General features: G+C 45.2%; 1 protein-coding gene across 1 annotated transcript in view; it reads right to left on the bottom strand.

Annotated features, from left to right (window-relative positions):
* Window positions 1-16,898, bottom strand: part of LOC137325615 (di-N-acetylchitobiase-like) — a 44,431-nt gene that overhangs the window by 2,985 nt on the left and 24,548 nt on the right. The window contains exon 8 of the mRNA XM_067990881.1: window positions 14,777-14,958. Coding sequence (XP_067846982.1) covers window positions 14,777-14,958 — 182 coding nt within the window. The remainder of the gene's footprint in view (window positions 1-14,776; window positions 14,959-16,898) is intronic.

Here is a 16,898-nt window from a genome sequence, read left to right as displayed (position 1 = left end):
ATTGATATCTTCCTGCAGTCTACAGCTTTCTTCCTCACCATCAACCACACGGCCAACGTTTGTGTCATCTGCAAACTTCTCAATCATACCCCCTACATTTCAGTCAAAATCATTGATATATACCAGAAAAAGCAATGGTCCTAGTGCTGAGTCCTACGGAACCCCACTGGAAACAGCCTTCCAGTCATAAAAACACCCGTCGACCATTACCCTTTGCTTCGATGCACTGCAGCAACTCACCAAGGCTTCTTCGACAGCACCTCCCAAACCCGCGATCTCAACTGCCGAGAAGGACAAGGGCAGCAGGCACATGGGAACAACACCACCTGCACGTTCCCTTCCAAGTCACACACCATCTCGGCTTGGAAATATATCGCCGTTCCATCATCGTCGCTGGGTCAAAATCCTGGAACTCCCGACCTAACACCACTGTGGGAGAAACTTCACCCCTCGGACTGCAGCGGTTAAAGAAGGTGGCTCACCACCACCTTCTCAAGGGCAATTAGGGATGGGCAATAAATGCTGGCTTTGCCAGCGATGCCCACATCCCATGAACGAATAATAAAAAAGCCAATTCTGGATCCAACTTGCCACTGTCCCTTGGATCCCATGGGCTTTTACTTTTCTGACCAGTTTGCCATGTGAGATCTTGTCAAAAGCCTTGATAAAATCCATGTAGACGATATCAAACATGCTACCCTCATAGACCCTCCTTGTTACCTCCTCAAAAAATTCGATCAAGTTGGTCTGACACGACCTTCCCTGAACAAATCCATGCTGACTGTCCTCGATTAATCCGTGCCTTTCTAAATGAGGTTAGGCTGACTGGCCTGTAATTACTCGGTCTATCCCTTTCTCCCGTTTTAAACAATGTTACAACGTTAGCAGTCCTCCAATCCTCCAGCACCAGGCCTGGAACCAGACAGGATTGGAAAATGATGGTCAGAGTCTCCGCTATTTCCTCCCTTGCTTCACGTAACAGCCTGGGATACATTTCATGCTGGCCTTGTGATTTATCTACTTTCAAGGATGCTAAACCCCTTAATATTTCCTCTCTCACTATGCTTATCCTGTCCAATATTTCACACTCCTCCTCAACTACGATGTCTGCATCGTCCCCCTCTTTTGTGAAGACAGACGCAAAGCATTCAGGAAGAGCCATGGCAGATGTCTTTGAGCCTCTCTCCTTGCATTTCTTTCAAGTCAATGCCAAAGTAAACAACTGTCCACTTTGACTGTGGAAAGTTTTCTGAACAAACATTTTTTTAAAAGCACAGCATAATAGACAGTCATCACCTGCTGACACATCACTGCAATCTGTGAGTCTGAGTTTTTTCCTCCATACATCACTCAATGTACAGATCTGTCCAGATACTTTTGAGGTTACAATCATAACAATGGTATTGAAATGCAGAGGGGAAAATCATCACTTTTAAAAATATCTCCATTTTCTATCGTGGTTCTGTCATTAATCCCATATTTTTCTATTTACAGATTTCACCGTGCCTGACGTTACGATCTTCAATAAGAATTCTGTGGACCTCAGTCGCTCAGTAGATTCCCAGAGTGATTGTTTGTGCAGGTGTACTGAAGCAGAAAGACACACGGCTACCTTGTCTTGAAGGAGAATGCAGAGTGTACACATTAACTTGATATTCATTTGTGAATTTAGAATAATGTGAAAATTCTGAACTACAGTGTTCATAACAAGATGGACTAACTGTCCAGGAAATTCAACATTCTGAAATGTTCTTTCAAATCGGCCAACAAGTTTTTATTTCTTAGCAACAAATTGTTTGTGAATCATTTATGTCGATAGGAATAAACAATTACTGAAAGTATTCTGTCAGCAACTGAATATGACCCCGGATCTTTTTCTAGTTTCTCCTTTGTCTTCCCTCAAGCCCTTTCTGAGCCCATCTTGTCAACGAGACCTACCTCCTGCTCCATTTACCCCTAAACTGCTGACCACCCAATTTTCCTTCATGGCCCCCATGCTAGCTGACATTGGAAATGGTTCCCTCTCCTCAGGTTACTGCCCCCACCCCGCTCCCTATCAAAACCAACATCATCACTCCTCCTTCTCAAAAACTCACCCTCGACCCCTCCGTCCTTGCAAACTACCACCCCATCTCCAACCCCTGTTTGATCTCCAAACTCCTTGAGCGTGTTGTTGCCTCTCAAATCTCAACTCACCTTTCACGCAACTCCATGGTTTAATCCCTTCAATCAGGTTTCCACTCCTGCCACAGCACAGAATCTGCTCTAATCAAAGTCACAAATAACACATAAATGCCGTGGCTACAAGAGCAGGTCAGATGGTGGGTAATTCAATTGAGGGATCTGTGTATTCTCCTTTTTAAACTCTAGAAATGACCAGATGGTCCAAAATCGGCTTTTTCTCTCCTGTACATTCCTGTGTTCCTACGAGTAGAGTCCCACAAAGGTTGAATCCCTGTGTCCTGCCTCCGTACCATAATTGGTGAGCTTCTTACAGTCTGTTGTGTCAGTGTGAGTAGAGCACTGTTCTTTATTGGTGGTTGTCATGGAACTTTCTGGGAGTCCTGCAGGGAAAGGAGAGGGTGGATCTGATCGGGTAGTCCCTGACCAGATGGTCGATACCATTTGGCAGAACCCCTTGTCACCAGAACTGACCAACATGCACCAAGATGTAGCCTGGATGGTGGTGAGAAGGGGCCTCCGAGTGCGGTCCTTCCAACACGCACGAAATCTCAGTGCCACCGCGAGCTGCCCTCGAGGATGCAGCGGGGACAAGACCGTCGTCAACCTCCTGATGGACTGCCCCTTCGCGCAGAAGGTATGGAGAGAGATGCGTTGGTATCTGTCCCGATTCATCCCCAACAGCTGGGTAATACAGGACGCTGTGCTCTATGGCCTGTTCCCAGGGACACACACCGAGACAGATATCAACTGCTGCTGGAAAACTATCAACTCGGTGAAGGAGGCCCTTTGGTTGGCCCGAAATCTGTTGGTCTTCCAGCTGAAGAAGCTGTCCACGACCGAGTGTTTCTGACAGGCACATTCCAAGGTCCAGGAGTAGATGCTGCGGGATGCACTGAAGCAAGTGCAGCCCAAGCAAAGGCTCTATGGGGAAAGGCCACCGAGTAAGGCCATCCCACTTTGTATTGTACAAAATGTATTCGATGCTATGTACTGTGTTTTGAATTGTAATAATGAGATCATAGTGTGTACGATCTGCATTGTATTGGTTCGAACTATATTGATTGAAATTGTGTCTTTTTACGTTGAACTGTGTGTATCTTTAAATATGATGAAATAAAGTGTATTTTGAAATAGAAAAAAAATTATCAAGTTTCTTAAAGTCTGTTGTGTCAGTGTGAGTGGAGCACTGTTCTTTACTGGTTTGATGGTTGATAAGGTCACTAAGGGAGTGAAGCTCTTCTCTGCTGCCGTCATTGGAGTTTTTCACAAACATTTCATTCATTATGCTCGATACAAAATTTCCCCATAAACGATGGATTCAGTATCTGTTGCCATTTTGTAACAATGTGAACCACTTTCAGTTGCATATCAACAAGGTTTTACATAGAATTACACACATAGAATGGACAGCACCAAAACAGGCCATTCGGCCCAAATGATTGATGCCTCCTCCCACCCCTCTTCATCTAACCCTATCAGTATATCCTTCTAGCGCTTTCCCCCATGCGTTTATCCAGCTTCCCATTAAATGCATCTATGCTATTTGAACATAAGAACATAAGAAATAGGAGCAGGACTAGGCCATGCAGCCCCTCGATCCTGCTCCGCCATTCAATAAGATCATGGCTGATCTTCGACCTCAACTCCACTTTCCGGCCCGATCCCCATATCCCTTGATTCCCCTCGATTCAAAAATCTATCCATCTCAGCCTTGAATGTACTCAACGACTGAGCATCCACAGTCCTCTGGGGTAGAGAATTCCAAAGATTCACAACCCTCGGAGCGAAGAAATTGCTCCTCATCTCAGTCCTTAATGGCTGACCCCTTATCCCGATATTGTGCCCTCGAGCTCTTGACTCTTCAGCCAGGGGAAGCAGCCTCTTAGCATCTACCTTGTCAAGCCCTCTCTGTATCTTATATGTTTCAATGAGATCATCTCTCATTCCTCTAAACTCCAGAGAGTATAGGCCCATTGTACTCAATCTCTCATCATAGGACAACCCTCTCATCCCAGGAATCAATGGAGTGAACCTTCGCTGCACCGTCCCCAGGGGTCAAGTATATCCTTCCTTAGGTAAGGAGTCCAAAACTGCACACAGTATTCCAGGTGTGGTCTCCATAAGCCCCTGTACAATTTGTAGGGGGTGGTGGTGTGTGTCAGCTTCGCCTCTGACTTCTGAGCAGTTCGAATCGCTCCCACTCCCTGCGTTCTCAACCTTGGACTTAGTTGTGACAAAGTGCAGCAGACAACTGGTTTTGGTGCAAGAAACTTTGACCTTTATTCAAGAGAGAAAATACAACACAACAATCTTAACACTCTAATAAAATGGGGAACACTTCGGTACACACGAGGGAAATTATAGTAGAATGATACCTCACCCCTCCAAATCCCACTATACTAGCTAAGTTGGACTCTAAAGGGCCAGAGTTAATGGTTAGTGGCAATATTCGGTTGGTTGTTTCGTAAGGCCCTTGTTGCCGCGAGGTGTCTGATGGTCACTGGGGCTGTTGCTCTGGTTTCTTCTTGTGTGTCAGCCTGCTTCTGGAGCTACTGACCTTCCCTGTCGAACTGCTTTCCTGTTGCCCCCTCGCCTTGTTGTTTGCTGAAGCTGCTCTTCCTTCCAGAGACAGCCAGAACAAGACAAGCAGCACACAAGCGCCAGCAAGAACCAGAGAGAGAGAGAGAGGTTTCGATTTTCCACTTCTATATCCCTCTCTTACAACGGCCTTCGTCACTTTGAAAAAAACACTTCATGCCTGTTTAAACAGTTCTGACAAAGTCCTTAAGAATCTTTGATGGCTTTTTGATGCTCCCTCATCATGTTGCAATTGCTTCTCCCAATTGGTCATTGTTAATTCCTATTTTTCGAGCTTGTCACTCAAGGCTTCCTTTTGTATCCAACGTCCTAGGTGTTGATCGGTTTTGCTTTAAAACAAAGATGTGTCCCCACCATGTCTGGAGCAGTAGCCTCTTTCAATGGCAGTGAGTGTTGACCACCTGCTGTAGGTTTTGCATTAAAACAGAGACATGTCTGAAGCAGTCATTCTCCCACATTCCACAGTGTGTGTTGTGGATTCGTCTGGTGACCTCTCACCTATCCTTCCATCTTAGGATTTTAGTCAATGGTCAAAGTTTTCCATACTCAGGGAAAAGGTAAATTCCAAAGTCCTTTTCTTTAGGGTTTTTCTCTGAGTTTTGGGAGATCTGTGAATTTTGAGAATCTTACAATTGTAGCAAGACTTCCTTACTCTTGGACTCCATCCCCCTTGCAAGAAAGGCCAACATACCAATTGCTTTCTGTACCTGCATGTTAACTTCCTGTGTTTTGTGTACCAGGACACCTAATTCCCTCTGAACACCAACATTTTGTCCTGGATGGTGTGGAGTTCTTGAGTGTTGTTGGCGCTGCACTCATCCAGGCAAGTGGAGAGTATTCCATCAGACTCCTGACTCGTGCCTGGTCGATGGTGGAAAGGCTTTGGGGAGTCAGGAGGTGAGTCACTTGCCACAGAATACCCAGCCTCTGACTTGCTCTTGAAGCCACAGAAATTATGTTGCTGGTCCAGTTAAGTTTCTGGTCAATGCTGACCCCCAGGATGCTGATGGTGGTGGATTTCGCGATGGTAATGCAGTTGAATGCCAAGGGGAGGTGGTTAGACTCTCTCTTGTTGGAGATGGTCATTGCCTGGCACTTATCTGGCACAAATATTACTTGCCACTTATGATCCCAAACCTGGATGTTGTCCAGGACTGCTTCATTATCTGAAGGGTTGCGAATGGAACTGAACACTGTGCAATCAACAGTGAATATCCCCATTTCTGACCTTATGATGGAGGGTAGGTCATTGATGAAGCAGCTGAAGATGGCTGGGCCATGGACACTGCCCTGAGGAACTCCTGCAGCAATGTCTTGGGGCTCAGATGATTGGCCTCCAACAACCACTATCACCTTCCTTTGTGCAAGGTATGACTCCAGCCACTGGATAGTTTTCCCCCTGATTCCCATTGACTTCAAATTTACTCGGGATCCTTGGTGCCACACTCGGTCAAATGCTGCCTTGATGTCAAGGGCTGTCACTCTCACCTCACCTCTGGAATTCAGCTCTTTTGTCCATGTTTGGACCAAGGCTGTGATGAGGTCTGGAGCTGAGTAGTCCTGGCGGGAACCAAACTGAGCATCGGTGAGCAAGTTTTGGTGAGTAATGTCGTTTGAGAGCATTGTCGACGACACCTTCAATCACTTTGCTAATGATTGAGAGCAGACTGATGGGGCAGTAATTGGCCGGATTGGATTTGTCCTGCTTTTTATGGACAGGACATACCTGAGCAATTTTCCACATTGTTGGTTAGTTGCCAGTGTTGTAGCTGTACTGGAACAGTTTGGCTGGAGGCGTCGTTAGTCCTGGAGCACGAGTCTTCAGCACTACAGTCAGAATGTTGTCGGGGTTCATAAACTTTGATGTATCCAATGCACTCAGCTGTTTCTTGATATCACGTTGAGTGAATCGAAATAGCTGAAGACTGTCTTCTGTGATGGTGGGGATATCAGGAGGAGGCCGAGATGGATCATCTACTCGGCACTTCTGGCTGAAGATGGTTGCAAACGCTTCATGCCTTGTCTTTTGCACTCACGTGCTGGTCTCTGCCATTATTGAGGATGGGGATGTTTACAGAGCCTCCTCCTCCCGTTAGTTGTTTAATTGTCCACCACCATTCACGACTGGATGTGGCAAGACTGCAGAGCTTTGATCTGATCCGTTGGTTGTTGTGGAATCACTTAGCTCTGTGTATAGCATGTTGCTTCTGCTGTTTAGCATACATGTCGTCCTGTGTTGTAGCTTCACCCGGTTGGCACCTCATTATTAGGTACGCCTGGTGCTGCTCCTGACAAGCTCTTCTGCACTCCTCAATGAACCAGGGTTGATCCCCTGGCTTGTTGGTAATGGTAGAGAGTGGAATATGCCGGGCTCTGAGGTTACAGATTGTGCTGGAATACAATTCTGCTGATATGTGCAGAGCAAGGTCCCACAAACAGCAAGTTGCATGAATGAACAGTTAATGCGTTTCTGCTGATGTTGGTTGAGAGAAAAGTGTTGGCCAGGACACCAAGAGAACTCCCTGATCTTCAATATTGCCAGCGTTCTATTAGATCCACTGTAACATCTCATCCAAAAGACAACCCCTCCAACAATGCAGCACTCTCTCATTACTGCACAAAAGTGTCAGCTTGGATGATGCATGTTTGATAGTCTCAGTCCAACTCAAAGGGCCCAAATCACAAAACTGTGATGAACTAAACTGCAGCACTAAATAGGCAGTCTCATTTGAGAACACAGGATGGTTGGTGTGGGAAACGGAAAAATGTCACACTGGTGCAGTATGGGCTGTTTCTCTTTCTCAGGAACTATATTCTGATCTAGTCTTGCTGGTCTCATGGTAGAAATGCTTGATTTGACACCAGGTACCTTGAATGGAAATTTTTTTAAACTGTAACTCTAAAGTTGCATGTAATAAGAGTTTATTTAGTTTAAGTTGTCCTTTGAAGTGTATTGAGCACCAACACTTGGAATGGAGTATTGGGATGTGAGCTCCGTTTCCTCATGTTGTTCAGTTCCTCTCACCTGCACTATTGTGGAGATGGAAGTTCTGAGAGGTTGTTCCTCTTTAGCATATGCTGCAAGGAAATAATTGCTTGGAGGTAGTTCAGAGAAGGTTCACTCGACTGATTCCTCAGAGGAGGGGGTTATCTTTTGAGGAAAGGTTGGATAAGTTGGGCCTGTATACACTGGAGTTTAGAAGAACGAGAGGTTATCTTATTGAAACATACAAGGTCCTGAGGGGACTAGAAGGGGTAGATGATGAGAGGAGGTTTCCCTTTGTGGGAGATACTGGAACTAGTGGCCACCAGTTTAAAAATAATGGGTCTCCCATTTAAGACGGAGGTGAGGAGGAATTTTTTCTCTCAGAGGGTCGTGAGTCTGTGGAACTCCCTTGCCAGAGAGCGGTGGAGGCAGGGTCATTGAATATTTCTAAGGCTGAGGAAGATAGATTCCTGATTAACAAGGGAGTCAAAGGTTATGGTCGGTAGACAGGTAAGTGGGGTTGAGGTCACAATCAGATCAATCATGACCTTACCAAATAGCAGAGCAGGCTCGAGGGGCTGAATGGCCTACTCCAGCTCTCGTATCTTCATATGTTCGTAATTTTCCGCTTGTGGCCGAGTGCCAAACTGGAGGTAATCCAAAACTATAAGATAGTCACAAATAAATCCAATAGGGAATTCAGGAAAAACTTCTTTAGTCAGTGAGTGGTAAGAATGTGGAATTTGTTACCACAATGTGTACGGTAGCATAGTGGTTATGTTACTGGACTAGTAATCCGGAGGCCTGGATTAAAATCCAGAATCATTAGTTCAAATCCCGCCACGGCAGCTGGTGAATTTAAATTCAATTAATTAAATTTAATTAATTAAATAAAAATCTGGAATTAAAATACGAGTATCAGTAATAATGGCCATGAAACTACCGGATTGTCCTAAAAACCCATCTGGTTCACTAATGTCCTTTCGGGAAGGAAACCTGCCGTCCTTACCCGGTCTGGCCGACATGTGACTCCAGACCCACAGCAATGTGGTTGATTCTTAATTGCCCTCTGAAATGGCCCAGCAAGCCACTCAGTTGTAAAATCTCGCTACGAAAAGTCATGACAAGAATAAAACCGGACGGACCACTCGGCACCGGACACGACAACGGCAAAAAAACACCAAGCCCAGTCGACCCTGCAAGGTCCTCCTGACTAACATCTGGGGACTTGTGCCAAAATTGGGAGAGCTGTCCCACAGACCAGTCAAGCAACAGCCTGACATAGCCAAACTTACAGAATCATACCTTTCAGCCAACGTCCCAGACTCTTCCATCACCATCCCTGGGGATGTCCTGTCCCACCAGCAGGTCAGACCCACCAGAGGTGGCGGTACAGTGACACACAGTCAGGAGGGAGTGGCCCTGGGAGTCCTCAACATTGACTCTGGACCTCATGAAATCTGCTGGCAGCAGAATTGTATTCCAGCACAATCTGTAACCTCATGGCCCGGCATATTCCTCACTCTACCATTACCAACAAGCCAGGGGATCAACCCTGGTTCAATGAGGAGTGTAGAAGAGCATGCCAGGAGCAGCACCAGGCGTACCAAAAAATGAGGTGCCAACCTGGTGAAGCAACCACTCAAGACTACATGCATGCTGAACAGCGGAAGCGACATGCTGCAGACAGAGCGAAGCGATTCCACAACCAACGGATCAGATCAAAGCTCTGCAGTCCTGCCACATCCAGTCGTGAATGGTGGTGGACAATTAAACAACTAACGGGAGGAGGAGGCTCTGCAAACATCCCCTTCCTCAATGATGGTCGAGTCCAGCACATGAGTGCAAAAGACAAGGCTGAAGCGTTTGCAACCATCTTCAGCCAGAAGTGCCGAGTGGATGATCCATCTCGGCCTCCTCCCGATATCCCCACCATCACAGAAGCCAGTCTTCGGCCAATTCGATTCACTCCACGTGATATCAAGAAACGGCTGAGTGCACTGGATCCAGCAAAGGCTATGGGCCCCGACAACATCCCAGCTGTCGTGCTGAAGACTTGTGCTCCAGAACGAGCTGCGCCTCTAGCCAAGCTGTTCCAGTACAGCGACAAAACTGGCATCGACCCGACAATGTGGAAAATTGCCCAGGTATGTCCTGTCCACAAAAAGCAGGACAAATCCAATCCGGCCAATTCCCGCCCCATCAGCCTACTCTCAATCATCAGCAAAGTGATGGAAGGTGTCGTCGACAGTGCCATCAAGCGGCACTTACTCACCAATAACCTGCTCACCGATGCTCAGTTTGGGTTCCGCCAGGACCACTCAGCTCCAGACCTCATTACAGCCTTGGTCCAAACATGGACAAAAGAGCTGAATTCCAGAGGTGAGGTGAGAGTGACTGCCCTTGACATCGAGGCAGCATTTGACCGAGTGTGGCACCAAGGAGCCCGAGGAAAATTGAAGTCAATGGGAATCAGGGGGAAAAATCTCCATTTGCTGGAGTCATACCTAGCACAAAGGAAGATAGTAGTGGTTGTTGGAGGCCAATCATCTCAGCCCCAGGCCATTGCTGCAGGAGTTCCTCAAGGCAGTTTCCTAGGCCCAACCATCTTCAGCTGCTTCATCAATGACCTTCCCTCCATCATAAGGTCAGCAATGGGGATGTTCGCTGATGATTGCACAGTCTTCACTTCCATTCGCAACCCCTCAAATAATGAAGCAGTCCGACCCTGCATGCAGCAAGACCTGGACAACATCCAGGCTTGGGCTCATAAGTGGCAAGTAACATTCGTGCCAGATAAGTGCCAGGCAATGACCATCTCCAACAAGAGAGAGTCTAACCACCTCCCCTTGACATTCAACGGCATTACCATCACCGAATCCCCCACCATCAACATCCTGGGGGTCACCATTGACCAGAAACTTAACTGGGCCAGCCATATAAATACTGTGGCTACGAGAGCAGGTCAGAGGCTGGGTATTCTGCGGTGAGTGACTCACCTCCTGACTCCCCAAAGCCTTTCCACCATCTACAAGGCATAAGTCAGGAGTGTGATGGAATACTCTCCACTTGCTTGGATGAGTGCAGCTCCAACAACACTCAAGAAGCTCGACACCATCCAAGATAAAACAGCCCGCTTGATTGGCACACCATCCACCACCCTAAACATTCACTCCCTTCACCACCGGCGCACAGTGGCTGCAGTGTTTACCATCCACAGGATGCACTGCAGCAACTCGGCAAGGCTTCTTCGACAGCACCCCCCAAACCCGCGACCTCTACCACCTAGAAGGACAAGAGCAGCAGGCACATGGGAACAACACCACCTGCACGTTCCCCTCCAAGTCACACACCATCCCGACTTGGAAATATATCGCCGTTCCTTCATCGTCGCTGGGTCAAAATCCTGGAACTCCCTTCTTAACAGCACTGTGGGAGAACCGTCACCACACGGACTGCAGCGGTTCAAGAAGGCGGCTCACCACCACCTTCTCAAGGGCAATTAGGAATGGGCAATAAATGCCGGCATCGCCAGCGATGCCTGCATCCCATGAACGAATAAAAAAAAAACTGTGTTTTCTAATAATGGGATCATAGTGTGTACGATCTGCACTGTATTGGTTCGAACTGCAATGCTTGAAATTGTGTCTTTTTACATTGAACTGTGTGTATCTTTAAATTTGATAAAATAAAGTCTATTTTCAAATATCAAAAAAAATTGTCAAGTTCCTGACAGTCTGTTGTGTCAGTGTGAGTTGAGCACTGTTCTTTATTGGTTTGATGGTTGATGAGGTCACTAAGGGAGTGAAGGGGAGGGGGGACGAGAGGAACTTACTCACGTGGCTCAAGGTCTTGAGCGGCCAATAATTCGAGCTCTTATCTGCTGCCGTCAATGAAGTTTTTCACAAACATTTCATTCATTATTCTCGATACAAAATATACCCGTAAACTATGGATTCAGTATCTGATGCCATTTTGCTAAAATGTGAACCACTTTCAGATGAATATCAACAAGGTATTACATAGAATTACATACATAGAATGTACAGCACCGAAACAGGCCATTCGGCCCATCTGGTCCATGCCCCTGTTCATGCTCCACAGGTGCCTTCTCCCACCCCTCCTCAACTAACCCTAACAGCATTTCCTTCTATTCCTTTCTCCCTCATGTGTTTATCCAGCTTCCCCTTAAATGCATCTGTGGTATTCACCTCAACTACTCCTTGTGATAGCAAGATCCACAGTAGTAGTCGCATAACTCAGATGTCAGGCCAGCAATCTGACTCCCAACGGTACTTAAAGCAAGTAAAGTGAGACCCCCACCGGTCCCCTCTCCCTCAGTCCAGGGGACCGTCCTGCACCAGCTTAAGTTCGTACCGGCTGCTCTACAATTTCAGCCTGATGCAAAACAGCTTTTTAAAACTCCGGAGAACTTTTCAAACTTTCTGTGGAATTTTTTTAATGTTAGGAAGAAGCAGGAGCTCCCATTCACTCCCTCCCTATCATTACACATTAGCTGGCAGAAAGTGGAGCTCTGCACCAGCATCCATCCAGACATGCACAGGACTCCTTTACGGCTGAACTCAATATAACTTTGGGGTGCCGACTCTGTACCGCACTGGGCAGAGACTGGTAGCTGCAGCATATCTGCAGCCTTCGTAATGAGATGCAAAGTAAAAGGGATTAGCACTGGTATCAGGGAGTTCAAAGAGTGATCAACAGAGGCAATGGATTCCCAGATCCAGTAGCTGGGACAAAATCCTTGGATTCATTTGAGTAGCAACTGGATGCAATAATGGGGTCGGGATTTGAGGGTTTTCTGGATGGCCCGAGTGGCCTCTCTCATCTGCAATTCTCTTTTGTGTACATTAAATTTGATAACATTGTACGAATGCTTCATATTTGTAGCGAATTCTTCTGACCATCAGTCAACTGTGATATTCACCCACGTATTTTAAAAGGGGTTAGTGCCTGTGTTAAAATAGAGCTAAATGCCTTCAAGAAAGAACTTGCATTTCTATAGCACCTTTCATGCCCTTGGCACTTTGCAGCCAATGAATAACTTTTTGAAGTGGAGTCACTGTTGTTATGCAGGCAAAATGCAGCCACCAATTTTGCGCACAGCCGAGGTCCAACAAACAGCAAGTGAGATAAATAACCAGTTCTCAATGTGTCCTGGTCAACGTCGATCCCTCAACCAACAACTAAACATGATCCAGATTATCTGGTCATTTATTTCATTGCTGTTTGCGGGAGCTTGCTGTGCACAAATTGGCTTCTGCGTTTCCCATCTTTACAACAGCGACTGCACTACAAAAGTGATTCATTGTCTATGAATAACAACAACAACTTGCATTTATATAGTGCCTTTAATGTAGTAAAAAGTCCCAAAGTACTCACAGGAGCGATTATCAAACAAAATTTGACACTGAGCCACATAAGGAGATATTAGGACAGGTGACGAATAGCTTGGTCAAAGAGGTAGGTTTTAAGGAGCACCTTAAAGGAGGTGAGAGAGTTGGAGAGGCAGACAGGTCTAGGGAGGGAATTCCAGAGCTTAGAGCCTCGTAACTTAACCCTTGAAGTCCGCGTGTCATTCTAGTAAACCTACGCTGCACTCGCTCCAAGGCCAATATGTCCTTCCAAAGGTGCGGAGCCCAGAACTGCTCACAGTACTCCAGGTGCGGTCTAACCAGAGTTTTGTATAGCTGCAGCATAATTTCTGCCCCCTTGTACTCCAGTCCTCTCGATAAAAAGGCCAGCATTCCATTTGCCTTCTTGATTATTTTCTGCACCTGTTCATGACACTTTAATGATCGATGTACCTGAACCCCGAAGTCCCTTTGGACATCCACTGTTTTCAACTTTTTACCATTTAGAAAGTACCCTGTTCTATACTTTTTTGATCCAAAGTGGATGACCTCACATTTGTCTACATTGAATTCCATTTGCCACAGTCTTGCCCATTCACCGAATCTATCAATATCACTTTGTAATTTTATGTTTTCATCTACACTGCTAACAATGCCACCAATCTTTGTGTCATCGGCAAACTTAGATATGAGACTTTCTATGCCTTCATCTAAGTCGTTGATAAATATTGTGAATAATTGAGGCCCCAAGACAGATCACTGCGGGACTCCACTGGTCACATCCTGCCAATGTGAGTACCTTACCATTATCCCTACTCTCTGTCGCCTTTCGCTCAGCCAACTTCTGAACCAAGTCCGTACTTTTCCCTCGATTCCATTGTCTTCTATCTTCGCTAACAGTCTCTGATGTGGGACCTTATCAAATGCTTACTGTAAGCGCATATAAATAACATCCATTGACATTCCCCTGTCCACTACTTTAGTCACCTCTTCAATAAATTCAATCAGGTTTGTCAGGCACGACCTACCTTTCACAAATCCATGCTGGCTCTCTCTGATTAACTGAAAATTCTCGAGGTGTTCAGTCACCCTATCCTTAATTATAGACTCCAGCATTTTCCCCACAACAGATGTTAGGCTAACTGGTCTATAATTCCCTGGTTTCCCTCTCTCTCCTTTCTTAAAAATGAGAACCCAAGACAAAAAAATCATAAAAATGAACATTCAGGAATTAAAATGTGCATAAAACAGACAGCACACATGTGCATGTCAGAACTGCATAATTACCCAACGGGAAAGCTGAATTGTTCCCTGAATATTAAGTATTTAGTGGCAAGAAGTTTTAGCCTGCACTATCATTAAGCATTATGATAGTCAATACAGGTTTGGCGCACTTTGTTAGCAACTTAAGATGCCTGAAGCGACCAGATCTTGTGGTACAAATCACATTAGTACATTTGTTTCTCATTGAATTGGAAATCGTTAGCTAGATAAAATTTTAAATCTGTTCCCTCGATCTGCGTTATCTTTAATTTCTAATGTTGGAAGCTAGCTCACTTTTCGCTGAGTTTATTTGCAAAATGAAATGATTACATTATGTTAAGGTTAGATGGTTCAAGGTTGCCATTTTCCTCACAAAGGGCAAAGAGCATTCCACATGTCTTCAGTTTGCTTTACTATGAAATGATCATCACTGTAGTTCAGCATATTTCCATTCCACATGCCTATGCCACGAAGTCTCAATTTCTTCATGATCGCAGACTTAATTGAAATGCTCTGCGGATCGTCATACCAGACCAGATGATAAGTATTGTTAACCTGCCATAAGAAAACAAAAGAGAGTTACACAGATAGGAGCGAGGGGTTTGGGTCAATGCACAGTTTGAGACACAGTGCTGAAAATCTTCAGCAGCTCGATTTAAAATGCTTGCATGAAAAGACAAGCTCAGGTGGGCTGAGGAAAAGAAAGGTAAAGAGGTGGATTGTTCCAAACCTTAGTTGAAACGGATTGTGAAAAGCACTGTAACATTACATGAACTGTAAGTAATCTGTAAAGTGTCTGAGTACATTTACACATCACACCTGATTAGGAATCAAAATAGAAACTAATTTTAGAAAGAATCTGACCACTGAGCCTTCACTATGATAACAGAACATTGAATCTGAATAAATGTCAACTTTTTGAATTCTTTAAATTACTAAAATTGGAAAAATCAATGAAAATGTTGTTCTAAAAATGACAGCGTGGGATAGAGTACAAATGATTTAATAGGTTAATGTCATCATTAAAATATCGTGAGACTGTTCACTGATTGAATTAAGCGTTCATCCGTTAACATCCCACAGCTTAATTTCAAGTCAGTGATATAACGATGTTACTGCACTTCAAAGTAACTTATTGTGAGAAGCACTTTGGGACGATTCAGAGAGACAATCGATAAAGCACAATATAAATGCCATTCTTTAACTTTTACTGATACCGGCTTTTTATTTCCTACCTGTAGTGTAGAGATTTTGTTTTTAAAATTCCAACGTTTTGTCATTGTGGACTAACTCTCTGTTCAAACAACGAAGCTTTGAAAATGAGCCGAAGTTCCTCCATGGGCTTGACATTTAAATACAGGTGTCCTGACAGGAAAGCATCAAAAAGAGGATCTCCGTCTTAGATTCAAGCCAAATTGCCCAAACTGTCAGCTTAATTTTTAATATGAAATCCAACAGTCTATGTCGGAAACAATGCTTCACACTCAAGCACACATTTCTGATTACAGTGGATTAGCTTTGCTGAAGATGCAGAATCATAGTATCATAGAATGGTTACAACACGGAAGGAGGCCATACGGCCCGTCACATCCATGCCAGCTCCCTGCAAGAGCAATCCAGCTAGTCCCATTCCCCCGCCCTCGCCCCTTAGCTCTGGAAAGCTTTTCCTTTCAAGTACTTATCGAATTCCCTTTTGAAAGTTTTTTTTTATTCGTTCATGGGATGTAGGCATCGCTGGCAAGGCCAGCTTTATTGTCCATCCCTAATTACCCTTGAGAAGGTGGTGGTGAGCCGCCTTCTTGAAACGCTGCAGTCCGTGTGGTGAAGGTTCTCCCACAGTGCTGTAGGTAGGGAGTTCCAGGATTTTGACCCAGCGACGATGAAGGAACGGCGATATTATATCGAATTCACTTTTGAAAGCCACTATTGAATCTGCTCCACCACATCTTCAGGCAGTGCATTCCAGACCACGACCACTCGCTTTGTAAAAAAGTTTTTTCTCATATCACCTTTGGTTCTTTTGCCAATCACCTGAAATCTATGTCCTCATTCTTGACTCCTCCACCAATGGGAACAGTTTCTCTCTATCCACTCTCTCCAGACCCTTCATGATTTTGAACACCTCTATCAAATCTCCTCTCAACCTTCTCTGCTCGAAGGAGAACAACCCCAGCTTCTCCAGTCTATGCACGTAACTGAAGTCCCTCATCCCTCGAATCATTCACATAAATCTCTTCTGCACCCCCTCTAAGGTCTTCACATCCTTCCAAAAGTGCGGTGCCCAGAACTGGCACAATGCTCCAGTTGTGGCCGAACCAGCATTTTATAAGTATTCATCATAACCTCCATGCTTTTGTAATGTATGCCTCTATTTATAAAGCCCAGCATCCTGTATGCTTTCTCAACCTGCCCTGCCACCTTTAACGATTTGTGCTCATCAACCCCCAGATCTCTCCTTTCCTGCATCCCATAGTTTACATTGCCTCACCTTTCTT

The sequence above is a fragment of the Heptranchias perlo genome, chromosome 9 (genome assembly GCF_035084215.1).
Source record: "Heptranchias perlo isolate sHepPer1 chromosome 9, sHepPer1.hap1, whole genome shotgun sequence".
Lineage (NCBI taxonomy): Eukaryota > Metazoa > Chordata > Chondrichthyes > Hexanchiformes > Hexanchidae > Heptranchias > Heptranchias perlo.
The sequence above is the reverse complement of the archived record's forward strand: the minus strand, read 5'-3'. Positions and strand labels throughout refer to the sequence as shown.